At 44.8% G+C, this 27,963-nt stretch overlaps 2 protein-coding genes across 3 annotated transcripts in view; one reads left to right on the top strand and one right to left on the bottom strand.

Annotated features, from left to right (window-relative positions):
- Nucleotides 1-27,963, bottom strand: part of LOC131067121 (uncharacterized) — a 159,811-nt gene that overhangs the window by 47,571 nt on the left and 84,277 nt on the right. The gene's annotated exons all lie outside the window — the stretch shown is intronic.
- Nucleotides 22,127-25,485, top strand: LOC131857083 (uncharacterized). 2 transcript variants are annotated; one of them, XM_059209140.1, is made up of 5 exons: nucleotides 22,127-22,445; nucleotides 22,687-24,023; nucleotides 24,132-24,467; nucleotides 24,601-24,673; nucleotides 24,776-25,485. In XM_059209140.1, exons 2-5 carry the CDS (start codon nucleotides 22,689-22,691, stop codon nucleotides 25,303-25,305), a joined length of 2,274 nt encoding a protein of 757 aa, XP_059065123.1. In that variant the 5' UTR covers nucleotides 22,127-22,445; nucleotides 22,687-22,688; the 3' UTR covers nucleotides 25,306-25,485. The 2 variants fall into 2 exon arrangements, with proteins under 2 accessions (XP_059065123.1, XP_059065122.1); XM_059209139.1 differs by lacking the exon at nucleotides 22,127-22,445 and having other exon boundaries at nucleotides 22,492-24,023.

Genomic DNA, 27,963 nt, shown 5'->3' with positions numbered 1-27,963 from the left:
TTAATGTTGCTATTGAAGATGCTTCCTCTTCTTTTGATGTTGGTTTATTGATGACTTGGCACCTTTCTTATTGATGTTGCTCTATGATGATGGTGATGTATGGTTGTTGGCATTTCCTTACTTGATGACTCATTATGATTCATGTTCGGTATAAGTGATTCTTGTTGAGTGTTTATGTCATGTTTCTCATTCATGTAGGCCTCTTTCCCTTGTGCCTTTATTGCGTGAGTGTTTGGGTTGTGTGACTATCTATATGAGCACAAGGGGGTGGACCTAAGGGTTCCACATGGTTGGGTAGTGTTGCAAACTAGTGTTGGGAACCGAAGGACTTGGCTTGGAGATTCAACATTGAGAGTTGATCTTCTTTCCCTCTCTTTTCCCTTCTTGCTCTTCATTCCTTGAAATTGTAATCTATGTATTGGATTCAAAGTAATGTAATTATGTATTTGTATTTTGCATACTCCAAAAGGGACGTTAGTGTATATATTTTGATATTGGCTATGGATCAAATTGTTTACATGTGTAATGTCCCCTCTTTGTGCCTAGTCAGCATGGGAGTACCATTAGCCTTTTCCGAGTTCTTGTAGGCTAAATGGTTTTGGTTAAGAGACTGTCTCCTAGTTGAGATCGTGCAGGAGTTTATTGGGCTTTCCAACAAAGTTTTCTATTTGTGGCAGGGAGTTATTTTTAGTACTTACTATTTACAGTAAGTCAATGGGCCACCAGTTTCTTCAATTAGTGAGGGGTTCATATCTTTAACTTTGGTGAGTTCAAAGGCTTCAAAGAAATATTTGTTTTATTGGCCATTTCAATCTTTTTAATGTTGCCTTTAAACCTTTGGAAGAGTCCCCCCATGGCCTAGTAGAATAACACTGATTTTAAAAGGGGGACCATTATCCCCATGGCCTAGTTGAATAACATTGTTTTTAAAAGGGGACCATCATATTTCCTTGACTTTAGGCTAAAATAATGCCTTAGAAAGTGGATGACTAAGGGAGAAAAGGAAATATTTAAAATGCAAAATATTTTAAAAAGGCAAAAAAGTGGGAAAACCCTAAAGTTGCCCTAATTCACTATCTCAATCTTTAAAAGGGAGATTGGCTCTTCATTTGTGCATCTTTTATTTTGGGGACATAACAAAGTGCTGCTGGAGCATTTCCAGAAAGACAAATCTGCTGGTTTGAGGACAAAAACCCTCAGCTGGGACACTGGTTTCGGTGGTGTGTTAGAAGTTTTGGCCTTGATGTCAAGTTTATTCAAGGTTTATTTGAGCTGCTTGCCTGTTAGCATGAGCTGTTTTAGGTGCCTGAGTGGCTGCTTGAGGTAGTTGCCTACTTGGTTAAGCTAGTTATCTGCTAGCTTGAGGTGCTTGAGCTGTGTGTATGTCTCCTTGAGCTGCCTAAGTGTCTGCATCAGCTGGTTGTGTGTTTGCTAGAGCAGTGTGTATGCTTACTTGTCTTCTAGCTGTGACAAATCAGATTATTATGCCATGTCATAAGTTGAATTTTCCACATGCTATGTCAGCATTGAATAGTCAAATTTTTAGTGGAATCGAATTTCCTTTTTTTTGCATTTTGTGGGCAAGCTCATTTATTTTAAAGCTGCCATTTATTTGGAAATACTTTTGGTGGCATCATATTTATTAAGTCAGAGTTGTGGTGACTGGACGAATATAGTATAGTCTTAATGACAAAATCTCCACGATGTGTTTGTCAGCCGGTATTTTCTACATGGAAGAGTGGCGGCCTATCGCTAATGATTTGAAGTCAGAAGATTTTAAAAACACGAATTCAGCTTATACATTTTTTTGAAAAACATATGCCAAGAATGATGCGGGTATTTTTTTATTGTGGTGCCGTCTGAGGAGAGGCATCAGAAATATGACTATTCTGAGTGGGATCCAAAAAGAGTGCATGGAGTTGGAAGCAGTTTTTGTGGAGCAGTTTCTGTGGAGGATTTAGAAGAAGCTTTTTTTTTAAAAGATGGTACCTGTAAGGAAAGCAGTGCGCAGAAAACGCTCTCCTAAAGTCAATTCTAAGGGGATTTGCAAGCAAGGAAGTATTTTAATTTTAGTTTGCAATACATTAAGATAAAAACAGACAGAAGATTAAGATTAACTAGACAGAAGAGCACCAGAGAAAGACATCAGATATACGTGGGAAAACCCTTACGGGTAAAAAACCCACCACCAAAAACGGATCCCTTTATTCAATAAACAACACGGTTACAATAAAGTACTCAGATCCTCTTTTATGGACTTTGTTCTCACAACATGCAGACACCTCTACTCGGCTCGGCTTCTACAACTTCCTCCTTTACTCTTCGGCTACCACCACAGTATTTATGCACACCCATCTACTCGTCGGTTACATCTCTGGCAACCGCCATCTGCCAAACCAAACGGCCTTGGAGCATAACCGTCGAGTAACAGCCTGTCCATTCATGATCTCGTGGAACACATATTATCCCACATTCATCCGGAAGTCGGGTCGGTTCGTATTCAAATACACCGACAGAAACATTCCAAGTGTCCGCGTACTAGTCTTCGGTCCAAGCGACATCAACCCGATCACCGAAGGCGGCCTCATCGAGCATTGGCGTAGCAAGCAACTAGTTCTTCTAATCGTCTGATCTTCCTTGATCTTTTTTTGCGCTCCGCCACGTGGCACCCCCTGATTGGTTCCGGGTCCCTGCTCTGACATCGTAGCACAGCCTCACTATCCGCCCGGAATTCTTCTTTGTCGTTGGGTCGCGATGGAAAGTCTCACGAGCAATTTCCCATCGCGACCTAGCGACCACCGTCAGATCTTCTGCGGTCACCATTCGATCATTTCGATCTGCTCGGCCTTTAATTCGCCTGAGCCGCTCACCTGCCGAGTCCCACCACTTGGTCACCATGTCACGAGGGATATTCCAAGGAGCAGTTTCCCATCACGGTATAGCGACAGCCATTGGATCTTTTCGCCCGACCGTCATACCTACTCAACTTGCTCACCCAATAGCCAATCACAATAAGAGGATTCCATTGGTACATTCGCAAGAGTCAAACCAACAACTCTTCTAACGGGATAGGTAACTCCGATCAACCCGAACACTAGTCAAGATAATTCGAGGCATATTTCCAACAGTACCTTTGTTCGAACTAGAAAATAGGAGAAAACTTATTGCAAATATCGTGGGTGATCATTTCAAGGGGTGGTCGTGCTTTGTATTCAACCTGTGGAAGACTTCATGGCTGAAGTTTTGTGTGATTTGTAAAAACGTCAGGAAAAATTAAAAAACTCTAATATACTTTGCGCTGGAGTGTAAGCGTTAAAGATTAAAAAAAGTCGTGGCTTTAATGAGGGATGTGGGAGTCGGTTTGATTGATGCTGGAGATTGTCTTTATTACTGTGTAAGCCGTTTTGTGTCATGTGTGCCTTTTTCTACAGGAGACGTGGTGTATATCAGCTGCTGGTGAAAGATAGATGATTTAAAAAAAAAAAATAGGAGTTAGCAGAATATGTATGTCGCTGCAGAAATTTCTGGTTGATCGCAGTTCTGAGTAAAACAAAAGTTCTTTTTGGCTGCCAATGGTATAGTGTCTGGTGTGATTCTTCAAATTATTTACTGGAAATAAAGGCCAGGACAACTATAATTTTTCCAGGCCAGTTCACATTGACTTTTGAACAAATCTTGTTTAAATTGCAGCATAGTGTTCAGCATTATACTGCTAAGTTGTTTCAAACAGTCTGCATTAAAAATTATTTGAAGATTGAAGTTGGTGCTTCAAGTTACTTTGTTTATGCTTGAATGGGTTGGTGCCCTTTGTGAGTTGAAGCTCACTCATGTATTGTCGAGTTGGTGCCCATTCTGAAGATTAATAAGAGTTTAATTTACCGTGGTTTGATTACCCGAAAGGGTTTTCCACGAGAAACTTTGGGGTCTGGTCTTCTTTGATTTATCTTTCATGTTTAGGCCTGTCTTCTGAATTTTAAGTTTTTAAAATTTATGCAATACTGATTCACCTCGCCCACCCCCCCCCTCCCCCCTCTCACTATTCCTTGTGTGTTCTTCATGGTGAAAGACCCACCCTAGCTGGTTGTAGTTCAAAGTTTGGTGATCTTTACGCTTGTGAAGGTGTTCGATTTTGGTGTGAAGATGAAGATTTTCAGTGTGTTTTGAAGAGGGTTTGCAGGTCTTGGTGTGGTGTGAGTTTTTTTGGGTGAATAGTTTGATTTGCAAAATAATCTGGTAATGTTTCGGTGTGGCTGTAGCTGCTCTGTTATCTTTTGATGCTTTCTTGATTGCTGGGCACGTTCTGGACAGAATATCTAGTGTAGCAGGTCATCCCAGGTCTGAAATAATAATATATATTTCTGAATTTAGTACTGCTGTCAACAAACAGTGACTGCTGGAGCAGAATAGGAGCAGCTAGAGACCTATTTATCAATCCAAGAAGTTGCCTTAGTCCATGCATACTTTGCTATGGTGTTGGACACATCTCAGAGCTGTCTTTTGTAGTGAAACATGTTGGTAACAGGTCTGCATTTTGAATGTTTAATCTGATTTTCAGAATACTGTTAAATTGAAGTCTGATATACAATCTTTGGAAATGTCCTATGAAGCTTGATTGATGTTTAGTTACAATTTACTCTTGCTATTTTATGTCTCTATGCACATATATTTGCTATATGTTGATTATTCTCATGAAAACAAACAGAAGCACAAACAGCAAGTACTCTTCAAAGGTTTAATATTGCATCATAAAGCCTTCAAAAAAAAAAAAAAATCAGGGGTGAACATTTCAACGTGCGCCGGTGTTGGTATGGGACACGATTGTTTATTCTATCTACTTTATGTTCATTGTGTTAATCTTGGGATCATTCTTAGCAATACTTCGTTTGGTGCTTTAAATGAACCTAGATAGTGTCATGTGGTGTCGTTAGGGTGTACAATTCTCCTCATTGTTGTCTTCCAAATTTGATTGAATTTGAGTGAATTTAGTTAGGATTCAAGCATATCAGTGACGTTTCAAGTCCGTTTTGGACAATCCAAATGACCTTGCAAAGTGTCCCAATGCAGTGCTTATGTAATTGGGACTTGTCTAAGAGTGTTGGAAGCAAATTAGGGAGGTTTAGGGTGGATTGGATATGATTAGGGTCCACCTAATGCCCATCTATGCTTGTAGGTGTAACCTAGTGACCACGAGACAGTTCTACACATTCTGTCTCCAACATTTTTCTCATTTTCTCTTGTTTCAGATGTCCTCTATGTATTTTGACTTCAAAAACGTGTTCATGGTGCCCAAGAGTCCTTATTGTCCATAAGAGAAGCTCACTGCCCTAGACATTTGTGTGGACAAAGGTCAGCAACACAGTTTTGCCAGTCCCAAAGGACACTAGCACAAAAACAAGACACCAATGCAGCTTGAGGACTAATGCATGAATTGAACAGAAATTTCAGAACCTTCGTTAGCACCCCAGTTTGGCTTATTTGATCAGCAATGTTTCATAGTTGTCCAAAGGATCAGTTTGACCAAGTCAAAGGTGTGTTTCATGGCTCGTAGTGCTGGAGGAATCTATATGGTGTCTCTTGAGTGTTTTGAGTGTTTTGAGCAAGTTAGAGTGGTGTCGATGGCATTTAGGTGCAAGTCGATGCTTGCTAGAGCCCGTCAATGACACCTAGGACCTAGTAGGTCTTGTTTGTCGAATCAAGTCTTGTATCTTCAAGGAGGGTCTCATTTGAGTCGAACCCCCTCATAGACCTTACCTTAGGTGTTTGGAGGCCTCTCCCTATGTTCAGTTGATGTTCCTTGTGTTAAGTCTTCTGCTTGCGCAATGTCGCATATCAGCGTGTTTTCGTAGATTTGAGGTTGGGCTATTGTTCTTCGATAAGATGCATGTATTGATATTAATTACTTTTAAAAAATATATTTTTATGCATTCTTGTGTCTATTTAGTTCGCATCCTTGAGGGTTATCTGGCAGCCCATTACACCATTTTAGATGAAATCACTTATTGTGCCAAGCAATGATTTATCATGATAAATCATGATTTATATTAGACTTTTGCTACAATGCAATTGAGTTAGAAAGAATTGATAGCATACCAAGTCTCACGTAAAACACCATAGTAACAACAACTAGAAAATCTACAAAAACCCAATATGGAAACATCTTTGAAGAATCAAAATGAATACCAAACAAACTAAATTGTAAAGCAATGGCTGTTTACCCTCTAGGTGAACAGTTTAAAACATACAGATAGAATACTCAATGCAAAACAATAATGCCATAGATACCAGATAAGATCGAGCAAATATAAGAGATACTATTCCATTCATAATCATGCGTGTCTTTACAAATGACCTTCCATGGTATATAAAGGAACCGAGGGGGTGCGAGGGAAACCGTCGCACTCGTAACTACCATCCCTCGGTTACCATACTAACAAAGACAAGTACTACTTAATTAACTACTGTTTTATTCCCGTACAATATTACCGCCAACATCATCCCCCCCCCAAAAAACAAGGTCATCTCCGGACGACTTACAAACAAAATGGGGAATACATTGCTACAACAGAACCCAAAAGCAAAAACTAAGGGGGTGCAGAGGGCGTCCCTGATGAAGAGGGTGCCAATGTGTGGGGTGCGGCTGTCAAGTGAGCCCGTAACTCATAGACCTGCTCAGTCCGCAGCTTGAGGTCCCGCTCCGCAACCATCTAGCGCTCCATCACTGTTTTCACCATCATTGCCGCCTCCAAGACCTCTTTATCTTTCTACTCTACCATCTCCAAGGCACTACCCAAGCGACTCTTCAACATAGCCCTATCCTCGCGGGCATCTGCCAACTCTACCTCCAAGGCACCCTTCGCCGACCTCTCCTCGGCCAAAACTGAGTCCAAGGTAGCGCGCTCTGCCTCCCATGAGGCCTTCTCCCGAGCCAATTGCTCTCTGTGCGACTTCTCCATCTGCTGGAGTCGAGCAGCCAACTCGTCTCGTGCCAACAAAGTCTCCTGGCCCTGGGTCTCGGTACTCTCAGCAATAAACTGCGTCCTCCACAACTCATAGTAGGTCTCTCGGAAAACCTGCTCTATCCTCCGCAGCAAGGACTGTCTACTGGTATCGCCAAACTATTCGCAGAGGCCCCAATCCTCCAACATCTGAAAGGTTTCCGTAGCAAGTGTGTTGTGCACCTTCCCCTCATAAACCCCAATAGTTGCTCCAACTCATTTGTCTGAGCATCTCCCTGAGACCGTGCAGAGGCTACCATCCATCGGGCTTCCACAGCCATATCAACAAGGAACTACTCCAATTCCCTATCGCCCTCCACTCTCGAAGATGCTGGGACACCATCTTTGTGAGGACTCTGGAATGGCTCCTCATGCAGGGGGCTCGGAATCAACTCCTCCTCCTGTCTGGGACTCAGCACCAACTCATGAATGGGTGAGTGGTCGCTCTGCACAATCGGTGTTGTCTCTGGTGGACTGTCTCCAACCAGGTCCACAATCTCGTGCGGGCTCGACTCACGCCATGGGGAGAGGACCGCTACTCCAACTAGTGCTAGTGGCGTCATTTTGTACCAACTCAGCCACGCGCTCATGTCCATCTGGGAAGGCATATCCCTCTGGGAAGGCGTATCCATCTAGGAAGGCGTGTACCACTCCCTCCAAGCTGCTTTACTCATATGGCCTCCCTATCTGCCTTCTCGCTACTCTCCCCAACCTCTACTGCTGCCGTGGGACTCCTATCATCGACCACATGATGCGTTGGTAAGGCTACCAATGTCACGACTGCCTGTGAGGTGACCATAATCACGGGTGTCCTGCCCTACCCAAAACCAGGAACCGGCACTGCCAATAATGCCGCTCCAGAAAGAGGCCGAGTAGTACTTGTTGAGACCGTCTTCTCGAGTAGCTCACCCGAGGGTCGTGTGGCTGCTGCTGGCACAACTGAGAGAGGTGGAAGTGTGGTCGTCTGTGCTACTGCAAAAGATGTTGTCCCCGTCTCCTCCTCCACCTGCTGTGCGCCTCTACCCACCATTCTGAAACGACCCCCGGTGGCCTGTGACGTGTCACTCGAGTCTTCTACCACCTCACTCGGGTCACTAGACGCGGACTCCGACTCTGTCTCCGCCTCAGACACCACCACCTGCCGCTTCCATTTCTTGCCTGAGTGTGTATCTCCGCTTGGTGCCATGGTATCCAAGTGAATCCAATAAAATATAGGGGGCAGCCCAGGGTGTACACGGCCTTGTGGTGCCAAGTGTTGTGCGTCCGGTGAGCTCTAAAGGCGTACCGCATCCAGGAAGAGTCCAATCGCGTGGTAGGGCATGTAGAAGGTCCTGTGCTGGAGGGTCATGAATTCCTCCATCCTATTTGCTAGTACTGATGCCCAGTCATATACTACGCCATTATGGATGCCATTCACCAGCAGTACCTATGCCATGGCCATATCTGAGGCCCTACTGGCTCCCATCAAGCGGCTCTTCAATACATCCACAAGGCACCGCCATATCCCCTCTCTTAGGAACGACTTCCTCAGACCTCTTCCTTTGCTTGCACGCTGGAGACTATCAAGTTCTGTTTGTGTGAGGTCATCACGACACATGAGCTTGAGAAGTTTATCTTTTAAATCTGGGGATATTTTCTGCGCCTTGTCCACTTTCTTTCCTTGCACCCCCGGAATACCAAAAACTCTTGTAAATTTTGTCGAAGCGAAGGACACTGTAACCTGTCAGTGCTTGTAATCAAATACAGACTGCCACCTGTGTGGGTCATAGGCCCCAATCATGGCCCGCAGCACCACCTCAAAGTCCTTAATACAAAAAATGGGCATCTGGATGGCCCACTGTACCTATACCAGTCGCAGCTATGTCTTCATAGGGTCATCATGTGGGGTCTCGTTCCACCATTCCCTACAATTTGTTCCAGTCAAACCCTCGAAGGTAATGGTGTCCATCATCACATCATTCTTGGCTGCCATCTGCTGCTGCACTTTGGGTTGCACTTTTTTCCCTTTACTCTTGCTGCTGTCAGCCATGCCACCCCTGACCTTCACACCCGAAGGCAAAATCCGAACAGCCTTCTTATTCCCAGAGGTTGACAGCACTATAGCAGGTAACTGCCATAACTGCTTTTGCCAATTTTTCCCAAAATAATTCTGCCTTTGTCTTTTGTGCCCTCTTTAATTAAAAAAACGGGGTTAGAAAACAAGCTTCTGCACGTGCCTATTTTTCCTCGTGGGACCTGTTATCACAAAAGCTTGCACCCTTGCTAAGCTATTAACTCGGCAATCTTGTGAAACATGGAAACAACCCCAAAGTGGGGGACCTTGCGCAAGGGGGTTGAATCTACGTTTCACAAGGCTGTTGAGTTGATAGCTCAGCAAGGGTGCACGCTTTTGTGAAAACAGTTTTTAAAACGCCCGGTGGGACTTATTCAATTCACATGCTAAGGATTTAGTGCTATTCTTAGTGTTTTGGCCTTTAGAGACAATCATCTCTCAAGCACTTGGCAACTCTGCTCAAGGACTAGTTCGTGCTCACACAAAGTTCATAACTCTGGGACCCCAGAACCCCCAGGTTCCCAAGTCATCGTAGCTCTGCTTACTCCAGAACCCCGGAATCCCCAGGTTCCGAAGTGCGTAGACCCGGAAACTCGGAACCCCCAGGTTCCGAACTATCGAGCTTCCTCACTCCGGATATCCGAGCTCCCGAGGTGTCGAAGTGGTCACACTCCACAACTCCGGACCTCCGATCTCCCAAGGGCGTTTGCAGATTTCATGCCCAGAATTCATACAAGGGCGTCTTCTAGAGGCAAGTTCCAATTCGTAGAGCTTCCATCTACAAGTCCTAGAAGGCGAAGAGGTAGATCTTCATTATCACCAATCAGGGGTGACAAGGTTCTCCTAGGTCTCGTTCTACTCCTCCATTCACAAGACCACTACTATCAAGGGCTCCCACCACTCATATCAATAGACCATTGTTTCGCATGGCTAGAAATCAAGTCTTTGTTACCTTCAATGGGGGGAGTCCCCTTATTTTGACTCAATGGAATGACATACCAGTGGCTGCGTTGAAGAGCATACCATACTTCACTGTTGAAACAACTACTACACCCATTGAGCACATCCAAGACATTGCAAACATCTGCTCTGTCCATAACATCACTCGGGATGATGTTGTTGTCAGACTCTTGGCCACATCTTTGAAAGGCAAAGCCTTGCAGTGGTATAGAGGGTTGCCATCTAGCTCCATTCACAATTGGGACGAATTGGGGGAGAGGTTGTGCAACCATTTCGAAGACAAAAGTGATCACCTATCACTTGTGGAGCAGTTAACTACGATCAAGAGGGCACCCCACGAGTTCATGGGAGACTTCAATTTCAGATTTCATAAGACATGGAATAGAATTCCTGCTCTAGTGAAGCCATCCCCAAATCATGCATTCTTGTATTATCTGAGAGCCCTCAACAACGATATAGCCGTCATGATCCAATCGATGGGTGGAGCCTCTCTACCGGGTGTATATGACAGCAATAAGAGCAGAAAATTGTTTGATTCAGGCTGGGAAGATAGGTCCAAGGCCTCCAATGCCTCTCTTCCCAGAAGCTCCTACTCAACAACCAACCTTGGCTCCTATTCCCATGTCACCTGCAAGTCAACCATCCACACCATCTACGTCCTCTAATGAGCTCCATGAGGTCAACGCTCTATTAAAAAGTTTTGGAAAGGAGTTGGTAACACTAAAAAGGCAACAAACTCAGTATAGCAAACCTTACCAAGCACGAGGTCAGAATTATCAGCAAAACAGGCCACCCTTTCAAGGGCAAAACCAATGGAGCAATGCCAGGCCTTTGAATAGTGTGAACCCCACAAACGCAAGCAACTCAAAGGTGATAGTTCCAATGCAAAATAACCTTGCCCAAGAGCAAGATTGGTGTCAACCATGTAATCAGCCACACAACCAAGGTGTATGCCAAAGTGGAGGGTTTGTCCAAACTTTAGTAGTGCAAGATGAGCCAACCACTTCTGGCCAGCAATATGACCCAAATCAGCCTAGTGTTGGTCCCCATGCTCACTTACAAGGGAATTCTACCTTTGTCAATTGGCAATAGGCAGAATTTTGTGGTTTGAACCAAACAAATGGTGAGTCCATGCTGAAGTATGCAAGGTCAAAGAAGAGAGCCATGGAGGCTACCTCACCTTCAACATCAGTCCAAGCTCCAACACCCAATGTAGCCATCCATGATACAAGCCAAAGTACCATGCAAGGGAACAAGAGGCAGGAGGAGACCTAAGTCGTCCAAAGAGCAAAGGCAAACCTTGTAGCCTCAAAGGGGCCTCTGAAACCAGCCGGTATCCCTTTCAACATAGTTGATCAAATGAAGAAGGCCAACCTCAAGATCAGTATGTGGGAGGCCCTTTCAATCCCATCTCAAAGGGATTTGCTTAAAGAGGCATTAAAGGATGTCAATCAGTCAGGTGATGAGGCAGCAGTCAACGGAAAGACAGTCTCCACCAGTTTGATGCAACCCAAGGAGGAGGAAGATTCAACCAAGATCAGCAAGCCTCCCCCTTTCTATCTCTCCTTAATCATAGGAGACAATTTGGTTCACAACTGCATGATAGATTCAGGAGCTAGTAGCTCAGTCATGCCTAAGAAGGTAGCTGATCTTCTTGGCATAGAATATGAACCCGTGACCAAAGGGGTGGTCCAGTTAGATGGCACTTCTATTAAGACAGTAGGGGTGGTAAAAAATTTGAAATTAACATTGCAGGCATGCCCTGGTTGCACTGTCTTGAAAGACATATCCATCATCGACCTCCCTCCCTTCTTCGCCATCTGTCTATCTAGAGAATTCACAGCGAAGATACGTGGGTACCTGTCTTATGACTGGTCCCATATTATATTTCGAACAAAGTATGGTACCAAGGTCACCATAAGGGCAGAGCCCATTGCCCAAAACCACATTGAGCCCTACAACGCTAGCCCTATAAACATGAATTGCACTTTGAATGAAGAGGGGGAGGAATGTGTTGTCCATGAGCCTGCTACTCTCTTGCAAGAGGTTCCTGATTGCTTGCTGGACGAATGCGCCAATGCTTTTCAGTTTGATCCATTAGCTGAGACTGAAGAGACTGGGCTTGACACCTATTGTTTCCATGAAGAGGATACTCCTATCCCTAACCTCATCAAGACGCAAGGAAATTCAAAGGGGTTATGGAACATGTTTTTTATGGTTCAAGAAACAAGAATGGTGCACGCGCCGGGGTAATGCTTGTTTCTCCTGAGCAAGAGAAATATTTCTTCTCTTTTAGGCTTCAATTTGGTTGCACTAACAATGTCGCCGAGTATGAAGCCTTGATCCAAGGTCTCCAACTTGCACAAAGCAAAAAGATCAGATCTCTGAAAGTATTCAGAGATAATGAGTTGGTTATTAATCACATCCGAGCCCAAAGCGTAGCAAAGAACAACCTACTTAAATCATACAAACACAAGGTTTGGGATTTGATTGAAGGATTTGAGGCCTTCAATATCCAGAGCATTCCTAGAGGTCAGAACAAGCATGCTGATACGCTTGCAGCCGTTGGTGCTCAGTTCGACATATCAGCACATGTTGCACGAGAGAAAGAGAAACACATCAGACTTGTTGTGAGGCCTGTTGTCCCGGATAATCAAGTGAATTGGCAAGTGTTTGAAAGCGATCAGCAGATCGTCGACTTCTTGCAAAATGAAGCAGAGTTTTCTGCTAAAAATCAGTCAAAGTTGCAAGACCAGTATGGAGATCAAATCATGCAGCTCAACTCCAACAAGTTGCCTAAAGGTCTAGTTACCTTGGAGGGCATTTTCAACTCAGATGATCAGTTGAAGAAGAGGATGAACTTGGCTGCAAATAGGGGTGATTACAAGCTAGTTGTTGTTGCTGAGGGTAGGTACTTGAACTTGGGCAAGGTGTGTTCCTCAACCGAGCAAGAGGCCTTCGTTGAGCTTTGCCAACAATATGATGACATAGTTGCTTGGACCTATGAAGACTTGAAGGGTTTTGATCCTAGCCTAGCCCAACATACCATAGAGCTAAATCCGGATGCAAAGCCAATAAGACAGAAACAAAGGCCAATAAACCCCAAGATCGAGCCACTAATGAGGAAGGAGTTGACCAAGCTAATAGAAGCCAATATCATCTTCCCTATCAAGCACTCCTCTTGGGTGGCCAACCTTGTCCCTGTAAGGAAGAAGAATGGGGAAATCAGACTATGTGTAAACTTTAGGGATCTCAATAGAGCCTCCCTCAAGGATCACTATCCCCTTCCCTTTATGGAGCAGATTCTCCAAAAGGTCAGTGGCTCAAAAAGATTTTCATCTCGGATGGGTATTCAGGCTACAATCAAATCTTGGTCCAGGAATCAGACCAATACAAGACTGCATTTACTACTAAGTGGGGCACCTATGCTTATTGTAAAATGCCCTTTGGGCTAACCAATGCAGGTGCCACGTTCCAAAGAGCAATGGACATGGCCTTCAAGGGTGTATTAGCAAAGTTTGTGCTTGTATACCTTGATGACATAACTATTAATTCGAAGCATGCAGCTGACCATCTTGGTCATCTTGAGCAGGTGTTCATGAAATGCAGGGAGTATGGTGTGTCTTTGAACCCTAGGAAGTGTGTATTTGCTACTGATCAAGGAAGATTGCAAGGACATATCGTATCCAAGGAGGGTTTGACCATTGATCCAGAGCGAGTGGAGGCTATTCTTTCTCTTCCACTCCCCAGTCACAAGAAAGGATTGCAAAGTTTCCTTGGTAGGGTCAACTTTGTGAGGAGGTTCATTCCCAACTTTGCCACCATGGTAAAACCCCTCACTTCCATGTTGAAGAAAAACTTGGCTTTCAATTGGACCAAAGAAGGAAGGGCCGGTTTCGAAGAGATCAAACAAGCAATTGCTCAGGCCCCTACCATCGTCAATCCTAATATGAAAGAGATTTTATCCTCTATACCTTCGGAGGAGAATCCAGCATTTCAGTTGTTCTAACACAGCTGAATGATGACAAGTTGGAGCAACCTATTGCTTTCTTTAGTGAGGGGCTAAAGGACTATGAACTTAGATATAGCTATGTAGAGAAGCAAGTCCTCACTGTTGTAAGGGCATTAAAAAAGTTCAGGCACATGTTGTCCAACAACAGGATCCAGCTCTTAGTTCGGCATGCAAGTGTCAAGGATTTCCTTCTAAACAAGGATATCAGTGAGAAGAGGGTTGGGTGGATAACCAAGGTCATGGAGTATGACATCAACATCAAGATCACCAAGCTTGTAAGAGGCAGGGGCCTATGTGAACAGCTTATCTCATCTTCTGAGACTACTTCAGAGGTCGCCCTTGTGTTACAAGAAGATCAACCAACTGACAACAACACTCAATTCAGGTGGGTACGTGACATGACCACCTTCTTAATGGAAGGTAGATACCCCCAAGGTCTGGACCGAACCAAAAGAAGACATTTCAGGTTGCAGTCCATTCCCTATGTCTTAGTGAATGGCACTCTTTTTCGAAAAAACTCCAATGGAGTCTTACTAAGATGTATTGAACAAAACCAAGTCAGCAGATTGTTAGAGGAATTTCATGATGGCTCTTCAAGGGGCCAATTCTCTGCAAAGACTACGGCTATCAAAATAATGAGGGCTGGTTATTACTGGCCATCCTTATTCATTGACTCACATAGATGGGTGAGGAATTGCAAGAAATGTGCTCTCTTCTCTGGGAAGCAAAGACTAGCTGCCCTACCTCTTCATCCCATCCAAGCAGATCAACCATTCGCCCAATGGGGTTTAGACTTCATTGGCATGATAAACCCACCTTCTAGTGCTTGCCATAAGTGGATCCTAGCCGCTACAGATTACTTCACTAGGTGGACGGAGGCAATCACATTAAGGGATGCCACTGAGGCCTCAGTGTTGGAATTCCTTGAGGGAATTGTGACAAGATTCGATGTCCCCTCCACCATCATATCAAACAATGCTAGGGCATTTGTTGGAACCCAAATCAGTTCTTGGGCAGTTAAGCATGGTGTATACTTGAAGACATCATCCAACTATTACCCTCAGGGTAACAACTTAGCTGAATCTTCCAACAAGAACCTCATCAGGATAATTAAAAGGACAATTGAAGACAATCAGAGGGCATGGCACACTAAGTTGAGGACATCCTTATGGGCTGACAGGATCACACCCAAGCGGGCGATTGGTATTTCCCCATTCATGCTAGTATATGGGAAGAAAGCAAGACTCCCAACTTCCCTAGAGTTACCCTCTCTTGAACTAGCGCATCAGCTGGAATTAACAGAGAATGATGCCATGACAGTAAGACTAGCTGAGTTGATGGAGCTGGAGGAGGTTAGAAGTCGGGCTATGCATACACTTCAGACTCATCAAGAGCAGGTTAAGAAGGTTTTTGACAAAAAGGCTACTAATAGGGTCTTCAAAGAGGGAGACCTAGTTCTCAAGTGGGATACAGACAGAGCCAAAGTTGGGCGACACTCCAAATTTGATGCTATCTGGAGTGGTCCATATGTCATCACTGGTTGCAAGGAGGCCAATGCATTTCATCTCTCCAAGCTTGATGGCGAAGTTCTTCCAATCCCAGTGAATGGGAGTCATCTCAAGCCTTGCTTCTAAAGAGGGTCTTGATGACTATGTAAATATTAGACTAGAGGTTGTTTGCTTTCATAAGTGCTTATGCACATGCCGCATTCTCCTTAAGAGAGTGTATGCTCTAGTTTTCAGTTTTCCTCCAAGTGACGGCACACACATGTTTGGGTCTTCCATGACTCGGTGCCCAATGGATGCTTAAGGCTTCTGGACTTCATGCTTAGCAGGCAAGCATCCCGCAGAAATCACCAAAAATGTTGTCATTTTATGACACCCTTGGTCCATCAGTGAGAACCGATCAGAGATATGTTCCATGGACCAGCGCTGCCCAGTTGATCAAGGAGAAAAGCAATGGAATTATGAAGTGTGAAGTGTTGTCTTGTCAAAAGGAAGTTCCTTGTTCTTCAACCCCGGAACCCCTAGGTTCCCAAGTTCCTTGTTCTTCTAGCCCGAAACTCCAGAACCCTGGAACCCCCAGGTTCCCAAGTTCCTTGTCCTTCTACCCCAGAACTCCGGAACCCCCAAGTTCGCAAGTTCTTTGTCCTTCTACCCTGGAACTCCGGAACCCCCAGGTTCCCAAGTTCCTTGTTCTTCAACCCCAGAACTCCGTAACCCCCAGGTTCCCAAGTTCCTTGTCCTTCTACCCCGGAACCCCCAGGTTCCCAAGTTCCTTGTCCTTCTACCCCTGAACCCCCAGGTTCCCAAGTTCCTTGTTCTTCAACCCCGGAACCCCCAAGTTCCCGAGTTCCTTGTTCTTCAACCCCGGAACTCCAGAACCCCTAGGTTCACAAGTTCCTTTTTTTTCAACCCCGGAACTCCGAAACCCCCAGGTTCCCAAGTTCCTTGTCCTTCTACCCCGGAACTCCGGAACCCCCAGGTTCCCAAGTTCCTTGTCCTTCTACCCCGGAACTCAGGAACCCCCAGGTTCCCAAGTTCCTTGCCCAACTACGGTTATCCCGATCCCCGAAGTTCCCCAACTACGGTGACCCCGGTCTCCGAAGTCTTCTAAACTTGCTTCTGGCTTGCAACACTTCCGAATGGCGTGATCGACACTCCAGGCTTTAAATGCTCCGACAATTTTGGTGACTTATGCACTGTTTTGTGGAGCCACAAGGGTGCATTTAATGTTTTTGGCAGGATTTCCATCAAGGGAGAGGTACGGGGCCATGCTTGGTGACTTATGTCATGCCTGACTTTGGAAGGTTAGTCAATCCACCTTCTTAGGATTGCCCTTTGTGGGTATGGCTAGGTTGCTTGCATGTACAAGTCAAGTGCATGCACTTCCCTGCACCTCCAGACTGACATGCTGGGGTCATAATCACCCTTGTAACCATTTTTTCTATATAAGGCTGTTAAGCCTCATTGTAAAGGGTTCTCTCCCTACTGCCTTGAGCTTTCTTATGCTCTTCTCTTCTCTTGAAGACTTGTAATCTTTGCATTTCTGCAACTGTAAGATTGGCTTTTGGCCTTATGATTAATTGAAAAAATCACCATTCTTGCCTCTTTTTAACTTATGTATGTTGTGTATGCTTTCTTACCTCCATCATAGGTGTATGTCTTGTGGCTTTTTCTCTTCATATATGCTGTGTTAGCTGGTTTTCTGAGTGTGACTTGTGGGAATCCTTCTCCCCTCTTGATATTCAGTGAATTCTAACCTTCATATATGCATTGGGGTCACTCATACAACTGAAAGTTGTGCATCTTCAGGGTGTTTCACTTAATTACTTGTGTCATTTCGGTAGGGAGAGGAACAATCTCTTCTTGGTGCATCACCTCACTTTGTTTCAAGCAATTTCTCTCTTTTCTTTTCCTCTGCAGATTGTTAGGATAGGTTTAGGAATTAGTTTTCAAGTGTTGAGTTGGTTCAACACCCGCATCTAGATAGAGAAGGAAGTCGGCCTTCTCCGGAGATTCAACCACCTTCCGCAAGGTCCCACACTTCGGGGTTGTTTCCATGTTTCACAAGGTTGCTGAGTTGATAGCTCAGCAAGGGTGCAAGCTTTTGTGATAACAGGACCTTTACTTTTCCTTCAACTGCTGCCCCTTGGAATTTTTTATTTTTTTTTGTTTTAAATGTTCTGTTGCAGGGTAATTTAAATCCCCCTACAATGGGAGCACGGGCTCTACTGTACGGTGAGCACGTGGCTCCAACGCATGGGAGCACATGGTGCCACCATGCAGGAGCATGCAGGCTCCACCGCACGGTGGGCACGCGGGGCTCCACCGTACGGTGGGTCCGTGGTGCCACCGAAGCATTCCGTCGTACGATGTGCTTTACCATAGAGTGCATTTTTCATTTTTTTTTATTTTTAATTTTTTTATTTATTTATTTATTTTAATTTTTTTTCCCCGTACGGCTGTGCTCTTTTTTTTTTTTTAATTATTACTTCTTCAGGAGGATTCGGGGTCGGTCGATCGCCTCTACTCGTGATACAGTTTTAATTTCGACCCATTGGTGCTCCCTGCAACCTCCCGTCCATCCAGTGTCCACAACTTCACTGCCCCGTTCTTTGCGACCTCGCGGACTTTATATGGTCCTAACCATCGTACCTTGAATTTGCATAGTTTAATCTCATTACGCCCATTATATTTCAGTACCAATTGTCCTGGAGCAAAGCTCATTCGTTTCAAGTGCTTGTCGTGCCATAGCTTCCTCCTTTGTTGGGCTACCTCCGTAGCCCACGAGGCCATCATTCTTTCCTCGTCCAGCTTGTTCAAGACATACAATCTCTCCCTTAGGCTCTCCATGTCCCCTAGTATGTTCTCGATTGCAATGCGAAGGCTTGGCACCATGAATTCCGCTGCCACAACAGCTTCCTGCATGTACATAAGTTGGAACGAAGTCTGCCCTGTGGTCACCTTGTATGCTATACTGTAGGCCCACAAGACCGAAGGTAATTTTTCTTCCTAGTCTTCTCCCTCAACACCGCACAACTTGTAGATTACCTCCACGAGAATCTTGTTGGTAGCCTCGGTCTGCCCATTGGCTCGCGGGTAATAGGGGCTACACAATGAATGAAAAATTTTAAATTCAGTAGTGACGAGTTTAATAACGTGGTTCACAAAATGTCCACCCGTGTCACTAGTCAACTGCATAGGGATACCATACCGTGATGATTTGCTCATAAATGAATCTTGTTGTACTTACGATCGAGTTGTCAGGTAGGGTCCGCGCTTCAACCCACTTGGTTAAATATTTTGTGGCTACCACAATGTAGCCACACCTCCTGGCCCGGCTGGCCTTGAGTGGCTCGATAAAATCCAACCCCCAGCGTTCAAACAGTTCCTGAGCATGCGAAGGGTTGAGGGGCATGAAATCCCTCTTCAGCGGCTTCCCCGCTCTCTAACACGTATCACAACCTACTACCCATTCTCTGGCATCGTTATAAAATGTGGGCCACCACAGGCCTGCTAGCAACACCCTTCTTGCCGTAGTGTCTAGTCCCATATGGCCTCCCGCTGGCCCCTCATGTGCCTCCCTCAGAACACTTGGCACCTATTCCTCCATCACACACCGACGTAACACCTGGTCGGGTCCCATTTTATACAACAATCCATTAATCAACTAAAATGTGCGGCTTCTCAACACAAGTTTTCTTCGTTCTCCCGGTGGCATACCTTGGGGGAATACGGAGGTGGAAAGATATTCCCCGATGGCAATATACCATGGTGGCAGTACTGCGATCTTGAATAGGTGAGCATCTGGAAAGTCATCATTCACCCCCTCTAGTGGTTCTCCGGACCTAATCCCGGACAACTGGTCAGCAATGACATGGCTATTGCCTGGCCGTACAATTATTGTGAATGTGAACTCCTAAAGGAGTAATAGCCACCTGCTTATCCTGCCTTGGATGATGGGTTTGTTTACCAGGTACATCAAAGCCTGGTGGTCCACATAGAAAGTGAAGGGCGTTGCCAACAAGTAGTGTCAAAATTTTTGTACAGCATAGACCATTCCGAGGGCTTCCTTCTCGGTGGTACTGTAGTTCTTCTCGGCTTTCAACATCAACCGACTGGCAAAGTAGATGGGATGATCCAACCCATGTCCCCCTTCTTGCGCCAGTGTAGCCCCAATGGCATAGTTTGAGGCATCCACGTGTACGTGGAATTCTCAGTCCCAGTTTGGGTAAGCCAGAATGGGTGTTGCCACCAATCTCTTCTTGAGTTCTTCGAATGCTTCCCCTTGTGACGATTCCCATATGTACGGTTCGCCCTTCCTTGTCAGTTTGTCCAGTGAAAATGAAAGTTGGGCAAAGTTCTCAATGAACTTCCGGTAATATCCGATGTGTCCCAAGAATGACTTGGCTCCCATCACATCAATGGGCGACTCCATTTCTACAATTACCCGTACCTTATCCGGGTCCGTTTTCAGTCCAGCTTTACAAACGATATGGCCTAGCAACTTCCCTTGTGGTACCATGAATTTGCATTTCCGTGGATTTAAGGCGAGCCTAGCCCTTCGGCATCTCTCCATGCACTCTCTTAGCGCTACCAAGTGAGCGTCTTCGCTCCTGAAAATTGACCAGTCATCCAAAAAGGCTTTAAAATTATCCACTGACATCTTATCGAAGATGTGAAGGACTATCCTCTGGAAGGTTGCAAGAGCATTGCACAACCCGAACGGCATCCGGTTGTACGCATAGACTCCATCTTCCACCACAAAGGTGGTCTTCAACTTGTCCTCCTCAGCTATCGAAATCTGGTTGTATCCTGAAAAGCCGTCGAGAAATGAGTACATTTCATGGCCAGCCACCTCCTCCAGAATGTTGTCTATGAAGGGTATAGGAATCGGGTCCTTGATGGTGACTGCGTTGAGGCATCGAAAATCCATGCAGATGCGGACCTTGTTGGCCTACTTCTTGAGTGATATCAGAATCGACGAGACCCACTCACTTGTCTCCACCTGAAATATGATTTCGGCCTCCAGCATCCGTTCGATCTCTTCGTTCACTTTGGCAGCATAGTTCTTATTCATTCGGTACGGCCTCTTCCATACCAGTTGGGCTCCCGGGACCAATGGTATTCGGTGCATGCACAATTCTGGCGAGACCCCCTTCATATCCTGCATTCCAGGCGAATACGTCCTTGCATTCCATGAAGATTTTGAATGCTGCAGCCTTTAGCACCAGGCTCCAATCGTCGCCTACCCAAATATTTCGACAGTTGGCAGTGTCTCCTAAGTTCGTCTCCTTCACAGTGGGTTCTTCGTACCACATTGGTATGTCCTTTCAAAATTCGTACATCGGGACATCATCTACTTTGGCGTCTCCCTCCTTATACTCCGTGTACTCTGGCGGGAACTCCTCCTCCTCGCCTGAATCGTCCTCAATCTGAAGCATGTGACAAGCTGGGTGAAACACTTCATAGTCTTCCATTTGCCAGTGGAAGAGTCCATTCAATGAGGAAGTGTCATCTTCTGAGCATCCACCAAGTTCAAGCACTCCTTTGTCATTTGGTTCCCTCTCGTCTTTACCTTCATAGGAGTCCCACTCCCATATGAATCCTCTAAATCCGAGTCAGATGACACAAGTTCCTCGCCGACAAGCTGGGTCCTCAGATCAATGGTGTACTTCCGCCCCCCTTTCTCCATGGAAAGGGTGTTCTTCTTCCAATCGTGGTTCGCCTTTGTTGTAGCCAGCCACCCTCTCCCTAAGATGGCGTCATACCCCTTCTTCTTGAGTGGGATTACCACAAAATCTAGTAGGAAAGGTTGTGTGCTGATGGTCGCCGGTTGGGCCATCAGGGTGCCGAGTGGCTTGATGTCGTGTTGGTCTGCACCTACCAAGTTGAATGTGGGTGGCCATAGTGTAGGATTCTCGAGCTTCTTCCACATATCCTCCGGCAGCACATTCACCCCGGAACCTCTGTCCACGATGGTGTCTTTGAGGATAGCCCCGACAATTCCCATCTCTACTATCGCAGGATGCCGACCACTATTTAAAGCCAACAACATTGGGTCAGTCGAGGGGCTGACCGAAACTTCCGTCCGTGTCGCACCCGAAGGTGCCTGCACAGTGGTTTGTATGGAACTAAAAATGGCGGTTCTCAACTGTGGCATTGTGTCTAGAAGGTCCTTCACGCTTATCGACACTTCCATCTGCAGTACTTGCCCAATTATGTTATTTTCGACTTCCATACGGGATGATGTACTCACCACCTCTTTGTTCCATCGTTCGGCCGTCTTCTCACACTCGATATTGGCTTTTGCCTCCCGTAATCTCTCCTTCTCCGTATGGGGGTCGGGATAAATGGCCTTTTTGGTCTAGGCGCGGGTGATTGCCAGTTACTTCTTTCTCGTCAGTCTTCTCAATGTTGAGGAGGTTAACCCCTGGCTTGGGGCAATTTGTCTCATCGTGGTCTTCAGGACCACACCATCTGCACAAGTGCTGCAATGCCTCCTCTTTTTGGCAATCCCGCACAAAGTGTCCACACTAGTTGCATCCCCGACACTGAATCGTCGGCCGTCCCTTGGCATCATACTGCACATAGTTTTAAAACTCTTTGACTCGCCTCGGACTCGCCACGGACTCGCGAGTCCTTTGGCGAGCCGAGTCGACTCGCCTAGGACTCGCGTGGCGAGTCCAGGCGAGTCCCTGTGAAAGACTCGCGAGTCTTTCGCAAAGACTCGCGCGAGTCTTTCACTCGGACTCGCGAGTCTTTCACAGGGACTCGCGGGCCCAGAAAAAACGCGCCCGTGGGGCTTAAAACCAATTTTTTTTTCATTTTTTGACTTCAATTTGGGTTTTTTTTGGCTGGAGCAGGTTAGAAGGGTTTGGAGGAGTAGAGGGAAGAAGGAAAAATCAGCAAGAGAGATCTAGGTAAGGATTTTTCTCCTCCTTTTTTTTTTTCATTTGAATCATTTCATTGTTTTGAAACTGAAAAAAATCTTGAAAAACAAGGGGATATGCTGCCAAATTTTTTTCTATTTTCTTTCCTAAGTTATTTCCTCTTTTTTTTTTCTTGTTTTTGAATGCTATTTTTCCCAAATGATTCATTGTCATTTTTTTTGTTGATTTTCCATAAAACCCTGCTGATTTTTTTTTTTTCATGTTAAATCAGCAATGGCAAGTTCAACTCCAAGGGCAACCCCAAGGTCAGGAAGACAAAGAGATAAAGCTTGGAAATATGGGATTGCAGGAAGCAAAAAGGGGGAGGTCACTTGCACCGAATGCACAAGATGGATGACTGGTGGAATCAATAGATTAAAATACCACCTTGCACAAATACCTGGATATGGTGTGGAGGCATGCCCCAAATCAACTCCTGAAATTATTAGAGAGATGAAGGCCATTCTTGCTGAGAATGATATGCATAAGGAAGAAAGGCAAAAAACAAGAGAAGCCATAGCAGCTGCAATGAATCCCACATTGTCCACTTCGGGTCCCATTGGTCATAGTCGGGGTCGTCAGTCACTTTCATCTTTTGGTGACAATGAGGGTGAGGCTAGTGGCACTCCTGTTAGATCAGACCCTAATTTTTTTGTACCACGCAATGTTCCAGGTGCACAACCTTCACTTGAAGGTACAGGATGGAATAAAGAGAAGCATGAACAAGCACGGATAGCAGCTTCAAACTTTTGGTTTTACAATAATCTATCTTTCAATGCAGCAAACAATGTGTATTGGGAAAGTTTTGTTAATGCATGTACAGTGGCGGGTAAGGGGTTTAAGGCCCCAACAGGTTATGACTTCAGTGGGCCATTGCTAGAGAAAGCTGTGAAAAATACAGAAGGTGTGGTTGATGATCAGAAAAGGTATTGGAAGAGAAAAGGATGCAGCATTTTATCTGATGGATGGACAGATGGACGGAATAGGACTCTTCTCAACTTCTTGGTGGCTTCAAATGGTGCAATGGTATTCATAAAGTCTGTTGATGCCTCAAATGAAATAAAAAATGCAGAGACTTTGTGTAATCTGTTGGATGGTGTGGTTCGGGAAGTTGGAGTTGAGAATGTTGTCCAAATTATCACGGACAACGCAGCTGCATATGTATCTGCAGGTAGAATGCTTATGCAAAGGCATCCTTCGATTACATGGAGTCCTTGTGCTGCACATTGCTTGGACTTGGTGCTAGAGGACATTGGGAAGATTGGATGGGTGAAGAAGGTGGTTGAAGATGCAAAAAGTGTCACCAAATTCATCTACAACCATACTTGGGTGCTTGCTTTGATGAGAAAATACACAAATGGCAAGGACCTTGTGCGACCTGGAGTGACACGATTTGCTAGCCACTTCATCACTTTGCAGAGCATTCTTAGTGCCATTCCTCATCTTAAGCAGATGTTTGTGTCAGATGCTTGGTTGGGGTCTGCATACTCCAAAAGACCTGAAGCAGAGAAGATTGCGACCATTGTTTTTGATGATGGGTTCAATAAAAATGGAGAGGAGTTGACTGCGGTAAGTAACAAACACAAAAGTAAAGTTTATACAATCTTGTCTATTTGCTGATTTTATTTTTTAGGGGTTGATTTTGTATTAATTTAAAATTTGTTTTAATTTTTTTAGGTGACAGAACCTTTGGTGAGGGTTCTTCGTATGGTGGATGGAGAGGGCATGCCAATGGGTTTCATTTATGAGGCCATGGATAGGGCCAAAGAGGCCATTTCACATTACTATCGTGGAAATGCAAGAAAATGTGAAATCTTTTGGCGCATCATTGATCGTAGGTGGACAAACCAACTCCACCAACCGATACATGCCTTCGCCTACTTTTTGAACCCGAAATTCTACTTCTCTGATTCATTTAGGGCTGATGAGGAGGTCATGGCAGGTGTTATTACATGCATTGATAAGATGACACCTGATCCTGAGTTGAGAGACAAGGTTCTTGATGAGTTGGAGGTGAGATTTGACATTTGCAATTGCTCTATCTTTATTTATGAATTCGGAAATGTTCATTATTGAATTTGAGTTTGACACTTTGACTATCTAGTATCTATTTCTGAATTTGGAAATGTTCATTCCATTGTTCAAGATCTACAAAAGTGCAGAGGGGAGACTCTTCTCATCACAACTAGCAATTGATAGGAGAGGAAAACAACAACCAGGTAAAACATTTAGTAACTTAGTTCAACAGTGCAAGAAAAAACCTACAAACTTGATTGTTACATTTTTTTCTCAATTCTAATATTTCTAAATGTTTTTTGTAGATTTATGGTGGGAGAATTATGGTGCCGGCACGCCTAATCTTCAAAAGATAGCTATCCGTGTTTTGTCTCAGCCATGCAGTGCTTCTGGGTGTGAACGAAATTGGAGTGTCTTTGAAAGCATTCACACAAAGAAGAGAAATAGATTGTCACAAAAGCGGCTCAATGATCTAGTATTTGTTCGGTACAACCTTCGCCTTCGAGTTAGACAGGTGGAGGGTGTTTCACATGAGGCCATTGACTTGGATGAAATTGATCCATATGGTGATTGGACCATGAATGAACAAAATGATGGTGATGATGTCCTCCTTACCGAAGAAGAAATTGCAGAAATAGAGAGAGGAGCAGCACAAGATGCAGAAGGAGCAAGATTGGATGAAGATGAGGACGAAGATGAGGATGATGATGAGGACTATGACTTTGAAGAAGACTCATCTCACCATTTAGATACCACAACACCCACTGCTACTACTTCTAGCTCAAGGCCTGAAAAATTGAGCTATATTAGGAAAAATACAAAGAGGAAGATGTAGTCTTCTCTTTGGTTTGTTCATTCACATTGCTGTTTTTCACATTTGCAGTTGGACTTGGACATATCATTATATGTAATTTTGTGAACATTTATATACTTATGCTGCCATTATAGTATTATACATTTTAGAGTTGAAACTTGAAACTTGAATATGCTGCCATGAATGATGAAATTTCAAATATTGCGTGTTTGTACTTTGTAGATCATATGACATGTGTAATGTTTCAATTATGGCACTTATGTTCTCTAAATGCATTAATTTCTTTATGTTTTTTTGTAAAACTACGGTTTTTTTTTTTTGCCGAGTCTCTGCCGAGTCTTTCGCGAGTCTTTCACGAGTCCGAGTCCGAGTCCAAAATTTTGGTTTGCCGAGTCCGAGGCGAGTCCGAGATTTTCAACTATGATACTGCATTCGACTCCAATTATTGCTATTATTATTGTTGCCTCTTCCTCCCCTTCGGTTACCTCTATAACCGCCAGATGATGTCATGGTGTTGGCTTGGGGTTGCGATGTGCCTGCTGTCGCTGACGGCTGCTCCTGGGTGAAGAGTACTTGGTTCCCCCGTGTCTTCATGTTGTAGGGACATTCTTTGGTAGAGTGTCCCAACACTTGGCAAATATCGCAGAAGGCCTTTTTTGGACAAGAGCCTTTTGTGTGACCTTCTTCCTTACATTCTACGCACCATACTTCCTCATTTTTGTTGGTGCTTCCCTTCATGCTCTTGAATTCCTTCATCATGCGGTGCATATCCTTTTGAAGGGCTTGCACCTTTTTACTCGACCCCTCGTTGTTGCTACTTCCGTCGGAGGAGTCCTCTTCAAAGGATTTGTCTTTCTTTTTCCTAGATGTCTTCCCTTCACTCTCCAGGTCCATTGCCTGGTTATAGGCATCGTCATAGGATGTGGGGGGTACAATTTTCATTTTTCTTCTGAGTGACGATTTTAGGCCCTCCACAAACCACCTTTTCTTCAACCCATCGTCGGGCTGGTTATCCATTCTTCCCAACAATTCCTTGAGGCGTCGGCTATATGCTCGGATGGTCTTATTTTTCCCTTGCTTGGTGCTTAGAATTTCTGCTACAATTTCATTATCGTCTCGGAGTCGAAACTCCTTTTCGAAGGCTTTGTGCAATTCATCCCAAGTTCTCAATTTGGTTTTATCAACATCCGAGTACCAATCGATGGCTACTCCTCGTAGGGTAGCGGGAAATTGCACCATCCATTCCGCCCTATCGGTCACGCCATTGGCCGACCAGATTGTCTCACATGTACGGCAGTGCCGTACAAGGTCTTCTTTCCCATCTCCAATGAACTTCGGTAATTTTTGCCAATTTGCCATTACGTTTCTTGGCGGTGGCCCGGTCTACCCTTCGGAACTCGAATTTAACCCTCCAAGAACTCCTCCTCCAGACACTGGTCCTCCCGAAGGTACTCTGCCGAGATTTGGTCCGTTGGGTCCCACCAAGTTGCTCTGACTACCAGGGTGTGATGAGCCTGCCCCGAACAAATTGCTTCTACTACCGTGACCTTGTGTCCTCCCGACACCTTCGGTCGCATCGGTATCCTCGGCCTCTCTGTCTCGTCTTCCCTCTTGGTCTCAACACCTCTGTATGGCATGTACGGCTCTACCGTACTCCCGTCACCAATCTCCAATGTTAGGGAAAGGTCCCCCAACAGAGCCATTGCTGCCATTTCCACCGCTTCCTTCCTCGACAATCCTCCTGAATCTTCTTCTTCGTTCTACTTGTTGCTCGAGAATTAATGCTTGTCGAGCAGCTTCAGAGTCCCCTATGTATTCCTTCTTATTTTTGTCCTTATTTAGCAGATTGGGCATTAATTCTAAATTCTCCTTATGCAATAGGACAAGACATTATATTGAAAAGAACACTTTTATTAATTCATCCCTGGTATACAATGTATGTCACTACAGTGGAGGTGTTGTTGTTTATTCTCCTTCGCCCGTACACATTCAGGGATTATTCATCCCTCGGTCGGTTTCATTGTGCTCCTCTTGGTGCTCGTGAAACTCCTGTAGGATTTGCTGGCATCGGTTCTCCCAATAGGTGTCTTCCCTGCAGTTTTGGAGAGCCAAAAATGCTTGTGCCAGAAGGTTGGGCAAATTGCTCATCAACCGATTTACCGTCGGGCTTACACCAAGCGCACTCCACACAGCCTCCTCTGGAACATCTTCGGTGGAGGCTTCCCTTCATACGTGTGTTTAAATCGCAACCTGGAGGATGCAGGAGAAATCTTTCATGAGTGCTAGTTCTCCCTCGAACAGTTCTTCAGGTTCTTCGTCCGGGTTACTGCTTGTCCCTTTGGCCAATGGTTGTCCCATTATCCGTGTGCCATGTAGTATACTCCCGTGCTCCGAATAAATTTAGGCAACGGCGCCATATGTTTACCCTCTGGGTGAACAGTTTAAAACATACAGATAGAATACTCAATGCTAAACAATAATGCCATAGCTACCAGATAAGATCAAGCAAATATAAGAGATACTATTCCATTCATAATCATGCATGTCTTTACAAATGACCTTCCATGGTATATAAAGGAACCAAGGGGGTGCGAGGGACAACCATTGCACCTGTAACTACCATCCCTCGGTTACCATACTAACAAAGACAAGTACTACTTAATTAACTACTGTTTTATT

This window comes from Cryptomeria japonica, chromosome 7 (genome assembly GCF_030272615.1).
Source record: "Cryptomeria japonica chromosome 7, Sugi_1.0, whole genome shotgun sequence".
NCBI lineage: Eukaryota > Viridiplantae > Streptophyta > Pinopsida > Cupressales > Cupressaceae > Cryptomeria > Cryptomeria japonica.
This window is presented reverse-complemented; position numbering and strand designations above follow the sequence as displayed.